Genomic DNA, 8468 nt, shown 5'->3' on the forward strand with positions numbered 1-8468 from the left:
CCCTGGCTGCACGAGGGTAATTCTGATAAATGAAACTTTTTGTGTGACCACAATTTAGCCATTACGTATCCTGATGCCACCACGTCTGTATATGCACTGTAACATGTCTAGTTTAAAATAAAAAGGCAATGCAAGGATCCTCCTTTTTTTTAAAGATAGACAACTCACATTGTTGACGTGTTGCTATCACCTTTTCTTTACTGAAGATGGTTTAGTGTTGTTGGAACAAAATGGGGTTAAATAAAGTCATAGGGGACCTCAGAGCATCTTTTTTGGGGGGAAGGGGAGAGATTTGGGTTCAAAACTTTAAAACTCTTGGACAGTTTGGTCAATTTTTTAACAAAACTAATTTCCAAATGTTCACTCATCTCCACTTTAGTACCATAAATGCCTATAAAGGTGTCCATGGAAAGCCTTCTTAATATCCTTATTCTTTAGACTGTATATAATGGGGTTGATGAGAGGGGTAAATACAGTATATAGCAGGGAGAGGATCTTACTCATGGTCGAGGATTGTCCCCTTGTTGGCAAAACATAAACCCCAAAGAGAGTCCAGTAGAATATGGAGACCACAATGAGGTGGGAGCTACAGGTGGAGAAGGCTTTCTGTCTACCAGTACTGGATGGGATCCTTAGGATGATGACAATAATTCTGGTATATGAAAATATGATAATTGTTATAGGGAATAAAATTATTGGAAGGCTAAGAAAATAAATTTCTATCTGAACATAATAGAGATCAGAACAGGAAAGTTCTAGTAAATAAACAGTATCACAGAAGAAATGGTTAATGATGTTCGGTCCACAAAAGTTCAGCTTTAGTACTGTAAAGATGAGAAATAATATAATGCAGAAAGCCGCCAACCAAGAGATGATGGACAATATCACACAATATGTACTTGTCATGATGGAGGAGTACCGGAGGGGATTACAGATGGCCACATATCTGTCATAGGACATCACAGCCAGGAGAAGACACTCAGAAGCTTCTGAAATACCAAAGAAATAAATTTGAGTCATACAACCAATAAAAGTAATGGCTCCTCTATAATATTGCAGAATATGGAGCATGTTGGGGACAATATCTGCAGATAAGAAGATGTCACTGATGGAGAGTTGTGAGATGAAGAAGTACATTGGGGTGTGGAGGATCTTGCTGGTGGACACCAGGGTGATGATCAGGAGATTCATGAATATTGTAAACCAGTAAATCACAATGAGCAGAGAGAACATTAGAATTCTTATATTCCGACTGACCTGAAATCCTAAGAGGATGAACTCTGTGACAGCCGTCATATTGGTCTTCTCTGGGGGTGTACGTACTATAGAGGAGGCCCATGTGGCTTCTATGGGGGTCCGGGAGGTAGAGGGTCCAGTCCAGGCTGATCTTGTCCTCATTGTAGTTGATGGGGAGAAGCTGCACAGGGATGAGGTCCATCAGGTAGAATGTCGGCAAGAAATGTACCACGAAAATAGTATGGAGGCACCAGGACCTTCTGTAATGGATGTTATTATGGTATTTGGAAGCAGATAATACTGGGGAAAGAAAAAAAAGTAAATAAATAAAAGCAACAGTTTCCATTGGTCTTCTATGTACATCTTGAAGAATAACACTTATGTAAACAAACAGAGAAAAGGGAAGGAGGGGTGGGAAGTCAGAATGAGGGAACAAAGGCATACCTCCCAACTGTCCCGGATCTGGCGGGACAGTCCTGATTTTGGGGACATGTGTCCCGCTAGCCTTACTCCCCGCATCCCAGTGACAATGGCAGTGCAGGAGACATCAGCTTCCTGCTCTGCCAAAACTCTTGCGGCCAAAGGCGTCATTCTGCCTCCGGCCACAAGAGGCCGCTCTCTCTACCCTGTAGCTCCAGCACATGAGTGACATCATTCAGAGCAGGGAGAGGAGACGCTGGAGGACAGAGGAGCCCAGCTGAAGAGGTAAGTATATTTTTTTGTTTTTTACTGTACAGGGGGCATTGCCCACATAGGAGAGACGAGTACTGCCTACCTGAGGGGGGGCTTACTACCAGGGGAAAATAGCTACCTCAGGGGGGGGGGCTTACTACCAGCAGGCAATGGCATCTGCATACTGCTCCACAATTACAACCCCCAGCATGTCCTGACAGCTGCATACTGCTCCACAACTACAACCCCCAGCATGTCCTGACAGCTGTATACTACTCCACAGCTACTACCCCCATCATGTCCTGACAGCTGCATACTGCTCCACAACTACAACCCCCAGCATGTCCTGACAGCTGCATACTGCTCCACAACTACAACCCCCAGCATGTCCTGACAGCTGTATACTACTCCACAGCTACTACCCCCAGCATGTCCTGACAGCTGCATACTGCTCCATAACTACAACCCCATCATGTCCTGACCGATGCATACTGCTCCACAACTACAACCCCCAGCATGTCCTGACAGCTGCATACTGCTCCACAACTACAACCCCCAGCATGTCCTGACAGCTGCATACTGCTCCACAACTACAACCCCCAGCATGTCCTGACAGCTGTATACTACTCCACAGCTACTACCCCCAGCATGTCCTGACAGCTGCATACTGCTCCATAACTACAACCCCCAGCATGTCCTGACAGCTGCATACTGCTCAACTACAACCCCCAGTATGTCCTGACAATGTCAGATTCCGCAGCACTTTACCTATCTGTATGTTTTTAGGTATACACTGTATACAGGACTGGATATAGGTTCTCTATACTGATACACTGTATACAGGACTGGATATAGGTTCTCTATACTAATATACACTGTACACAGGACTGGATATAGGTTGTCTATACTGATATACACTGTATACAGGACTGGATATAGGTTCTCTATACTGATATACACTGTATACAGGACAGGATATAGATTCTCTATACTGATACACTGTATACAGGACTGGATATAGGTTCTCCAGGGGGCCTTACTACCAGGGTACAGTTGCTACATGGGGGGTGGGGCCTTACTACCAGGGTACAGTTGCTACATGGGGGGTGGGGCCTTACTAACAGGGTACAGTTGCTACATGGGGGGTGGGGCCTTACTACCAGGACAGGAGGCAATGGCTACGTGATAGGGGGGTTGCTACTACCAGGGGACAGAGAGTTTTAGCTGCTATATGAATCCCAGGTGCTGGGAAAAAGATGGATCCCGTCCTGGGAAACTGGGAGAAGATTCCCAGAACGGGATCCATCTTTCCCAGCACCTGGGAAGGAGCGGCGCGGGGCGGATCGTACATCAAAGTGCCGCAGCCCGATGAGCTGACTAATCGCTTCGCTTTGTCCTTACTGTAGATTCACTCATCTCTAATGATGATGATGATGATGATGACTGATACCACATGACATCAAGTTTCCCCATAATGCTTTGCAGTCAGCCCTTCCTCCATACCCCCCAACTTTTTGGAGGAACACTTATGGGTCACTGACATTTCTATACACTACAATTCCCATCATTTCCTGTCAATCAGTTTAGAATCCACAGGTATACGGTTATATACAGCGGATTTATTAAGATGAAGGAGACTGCTGACAATTTGATGTAATTGTATGTTGTAAATAAAGCTGTTGAAATGAATAGAAAAGTAGGGGATCCCTACCTGGAAATCCTCCAGAGTAAAGACAAGCAGTATGGCGGCATACAAAGTTACCCAGGCTGGGATAATCACCCGAATAGTTCATCAATGGAGAAACTGCACTGACTGTACAAAAGGGGTCAGCTAGTTGTTTAAAAGTAAAATAGCCCACAGTATTGGAGAGGAACTCCAGAAAAAAAATATTTCAAATAAACTGGTGCCAGAAATTTGTAGTTTACTTCTATCAAAAAATCTCCAGTCTTCCAGTACTTATCAGCTGCTGTATGTCCTGCATGAAGTTGTGTATTCTTTCCAGTCTGAGACATAGCTCTCTGCTGCCACCTCTGTCCATGTCAGGAACTGTCCAAAGTAGGTTCTTGACATGGACAGAGAGCACTGTGTCAGACTGGAGAGAATACACCACTTCCTGCAGGACATACAGCAGCTGATAAGTACTGGAAGGCTGGAGGGTTTTTAGTAGAAGTAAATTAAATATCTATATAACTTCCTGACACCAGTTGATTTGAAATAATTTTTTTAGCTTGATATCGTCTATTCTATGGATTTTAGGGGGGGGGGGGGGGGCACCAGCTGGCCAGTGTCAGACTGGGGTACCTGGGAATTTGATTCTTGGGGCCCACCCTACTTACACCAGATATAATAGGCACAAAACCTTTCACATTACTATAGCAACTTTGCACAGAGCTTGTGACCAGCGATGCTAGCTCACTACTAGTAACCTGTCAGTCACTCTATGCGAACAGCATAACGCGCCATTTAAGTTTCTTGAAAGGAGCAGTCCCATGAAACAAACAAATCTCATGTAGGCGGGGGGGGGGGGGTGCAGGAACATAAAAAAGAAAGTATACTTACCCATCCTTGTGCCCCTGAAGCTCTTCCCTAATGATATCCAATAGCCACCGGCCTCCGACAGCTCCTCCAGCTGGAACACCACATAATTGGCTGATGGATCGCCCGCTCAGCCAATCACTGACTGGGGATGGACATTGCTGCAGTCATTGACTGGCTGAGCAGGCAATCCATCAACCAAATATGTGACACACACCTGGTCAAAAAGGACTGAAAATGACTTCCAGCGGCTGTGAGAGAGAGAGCGCTCCAGGGGCACAGGGACTGGTGAGTATAGTTTCTTTACTATCTTCCCGCTCTCCACTCCCTGCCAATCATTTGTTACAAGACTTCTGTCAGTGGTCATTCGTGTTCCAAACTGAGGACACTGTTGGGTCAAGACACATGGTACCGTAAATATATTTGTCTGTGCTTCCATAGCATAAAAATAGTTTTTATTTTCTGGTAGAAAGAGTCAGACAGGGAGGCCCACCTCCTGCCAGGGGCCAACCAAGGGGTAGGACCCACCAGGGAATTCCTCTGTTCCTCTGTGGGCCAGTCCGAGCCTGCGCAAAATACTGGATCTTGGTGCTCCCATACGGAGCTTTTATAATCACAGAAATATAGATTCCTAGATACAAAACATGTAGAACCTTCTATCTCTGTATAATAACATCAGATGACAATTGCTAGAATATGTATCTCTTAGATTTGTATTAAAGTAAAGTGCATCAGACTTCCCGATTCTCGGAAGATTTTTTTTTTTTATCCTATATTATTTTTATTCAATAATAATAATAATAATAATAATAATAATAATAATAATAATATTAATAATAACAATAATCAGACCCACATTACACCTAATTTACTAGTTAAAATATATCTGTATTAAAATCTTAAAATAAAATAATAATGTTAAGTCAGGTCACAGAGTGATGCAGGAGAAACATGGACAGTGTACCCTAAGCTCAGCCCCTCCCACTGTCCCTGCCTACTTGCCGCAATCTGCCCTAAAATGGCAGCTGGCAACTGGGCGGCGTTCCCTGGCCTGCATACGTGAAACAAAAGAAAAGGCAAACAAACACAATAAAGAAAAGTCGACAGTCCGGGTCACAACAATCGGGCAGCGCAGTACAAATCACAATCCAATAAGCAAGGTCAATAAACAGGCAATATGGTCAGGGGCAGGCAGCTAGCAGGGATGGTCAGAATAAACACAGAGAAAAAAGCACAAGCAGAAGCAAGCAGAGACAAGCTCAATATCCGGCCCTAGAATGAGACTCAGCCAAACACTTATAGGGAACCAGGAGACAGTCCCAGCCACTATTGGACAAGGCTCCTGGTTCCAAACAAAATCACTAGTGATGAGCGAATACTGTTCGATCAAATAGATATTTGTTTGAATAGTAAGGTATTCGATCGTATCGAATAGTTCGCCGAATATTTGATGAGAGTTCAAATCCCCCTTCTTCCCTGTTTTTTCCCTGTTTCTTTAGCCAATCAACATGCAGGGAGGCTGCCACAGCCCCTTGGTGTATGTAGCATCGCAAGAAATGAGAATAACAATGATTGGATGGCATAGTCACATGACCCAATAACATATATACGCGTGTTCATCCATTGCTACATGCTGCTACGTCATACATAAATACAAAGGGTAGTGCAAGCACTCTGCTCACCAAGTGCTTTGTGCTGCTGATATGTACTAGACTGCTAGATCTAAAAAAAAAAAAGAGTAGTACGTGTGTTCATCCAGTGCTACATGCTGTTACATCATACATAAATACGAAAGCAGGCTGCTGTGCTATAGCATCGAATATCGGGGAGATATTCCAATGAATATCGAATATTCGAATATTTCACTATTCGCTCATCACAAAAAATCACTTGTGCACAGAACTAGAAGCAGTTTAACTCCTTAATAACCAGAGCGCACAGCAAACGGGTGAAGCTGAACATTGTGATAGAAACAGGTCAGTGTTCAGACAGGGTTATGGTTACAGCGCAAGACCTACAAAATACTGAATATCAGCCCCATCTCATCCGCACAGCACGAGCCGAGGAGAGCACAGAGTTCAGCACAGGTACATTCATGACAAATAATAAAAAAATAGTAATAAAAACATATACATATTACATCCAATAAGAGGGAACATACTAAGAAGCACAGCAGCTAACTAATAAATATATCACTTACTAGAGAAGAAATTGTATAATGGGAATGATGATGGATGGGACAGATATCCCGATTGAAATAATGTAGAGGTTATAGTAAAGACAAAATACTTCCATATAACCCTTACACCTGGTAGATCCTACAGATAAGGATGTGCCTGGTGGCGGCTCAGTGCTTCCCTCTCAGAATCTCCGTCCTGTTCAGCCTCCTGATCCCCATAATACAGAAGAAGCTTCCAGTGTTCCGGGGCTGTTAGATGTAAGAACCTGCAGAGTATCAGACCCATGAAGGTGCCCTATACTGCTATAGAGCCAGAAGAGGCCATATTTATATCCTGTATATACTGAGAGGCTTCATCCTAATCATCTCTGGGGAGATTTCTGGGCCCTTGTCTCCTGTGTAGATATTACCCATCTATTCCCAGCCTGGAAGGTCTATGGGATAATCTTCTCCATAGAGATGAGCAGCACTTAGGACCATCATTTCGCCTCTCACAAAGTTCTCTAGGAAAAATACAACTTTCTGAAACTATTTATAAGTCCAATAAGTTTGAAGCTCTAGGTGTGAATAGTGAAAAGTCATTCTTAGTCCTGATATGGTGCTCGAGTTCCAGGTCCCCATGTTGGGTCCACCTTTGTTTCAGATAATTTTTCCAAGTGATCCAGTGCCAGCCATACTGGGCTAGTAAAGTCTTGCAATAAGGACTTTTCTATAGTATGGGACTAGCTCTTTGGTCTTCTCCAAGTGCTCCGAAAGCTGAGACAGGAGCCAAACAAGCCAGCCGTTAGGTAAAAATATTAAAGCAGATAACTGAGCTGTCAACTCACTAGGACCTCCTGTATAGGGGTGCCCATACAGCTAGTTTTAGCCAGAAATCCAGAAAACTGCATATAAAAAGTAAGTGACAGGCTGAAATGGAGGGAGTGAGGACCCTGTCCATGTGGGCTTACGATGTACAGGGTGAGGGGAGGAGACAGTAGGCGAGGGAGCAGCGGTCCTGGATGCCGCATGTAGCCCGGGGCCGCGACTATTAGCGGGCATGGTCCGATCGCCGTGCCTGCTAAATAAGTAATCGGATGCAGCCGGAAGCAATCGAGTGCCTATCTCATGGATCGATGCTGAATAACTATACAGCATAGATCTCTATGAGAGATCAGTGTACTTATACTAGAAGTCCCCCAGGGGGAATAACCCTAACCCCAGGGGGGGGGAAACCCTAACCCAAGGGGGGAATAACCCTTACCCCAGGGGGGCTTCTAGTATAAGTGTAAAAGTAAAAAAAAAAGTGTTAATAAAAAGCGCCCTCCCCGAATAAAAGTCTGAATCACCCCCATTTTTCAAAGGTTGTAAACAAAAGTAAACAAATAAATAAATAAATAAACATGTTTGGTATCGCCGCGTGCGTAATCACCCGAACTATTAATTAATCACATTCCTGATCTCGCACGGTAAACTGCGTCAGCGCCAAAAAATCCCAAAGTGCAAAATTGCGCATTTTGGTTGCATCAAATCCAGAAAATTTGTAATAAAAAGTGATCAAAAAGAATATGCGCAATCAAGGTACCGATAGAAAGAACACATCATGGCGCAAAAAATGACACCTCACACGGCCCCATAGAACAAAGGATAAAAGCGCTATAAGACTGGGAATGGAGCGATTTTAAGGAACATATATTAACAAATGGTTTAAATACAAGCCATCACATAATATAAAAGTTATACATGTTACATATTGTTGTAATCATAACGAGTCAGTCAGTTTTACCCCAGGGCGAGCGGCGTAAAAACAAAAAACCCTCCAAATAAAAGAAATGCGTTTTTCCTTTTCAATTTCACCACACATTG

The 8468-nt window shown here is 43.7% G+C and overlaps 1 protein-coding gene across 1 annotated transcript; it reads right to left on the reverse strand.

Moving 5' to 3' along the window:
- Positions 1-375: 375 nt before the first annotated feature.
- LOC138786084 (olfactory receptor 6B9-like) lies at positions 376-1398 on the reverse strand. Its single transcript, XM_069962777.1, has one exon. The coding sequence runs from the start codon at positions 1396-1398 to the stop codon at positions 376-378; it is 1023 nt and encodes a 340-aa protein (XP_069818878.1).
- Between the last annotated feature and the right edge of the window lie 7070 nt (positions 1399-8468).

This window comes from Dendropsophus ebraccatus, chromosome 1 (assembly GCF_027789765.1).
Source record: "Dendropsophus ebraccatus isolate aDenEbr1 chromosome 1, aDenEbr1.pat, whole genome shotgun sequence".
Classification (NCBI taxonomy): Eukaryota; Metazoa; Chordata; class Amphibia; order Anura; family Hylidae; genus Dendropsophus; species Dendropsophus ebraccatus.

Bases quoted from the DNA above. Each gene is read 5' to 3' on its own strand.
- LOC138786084 (XM_069962777.1), bottom strand. From the start codon at position 1,398: ATGAGGACAAGATCAGCCTGGACTGGACCCTCTACCTCCCGGACCCCC.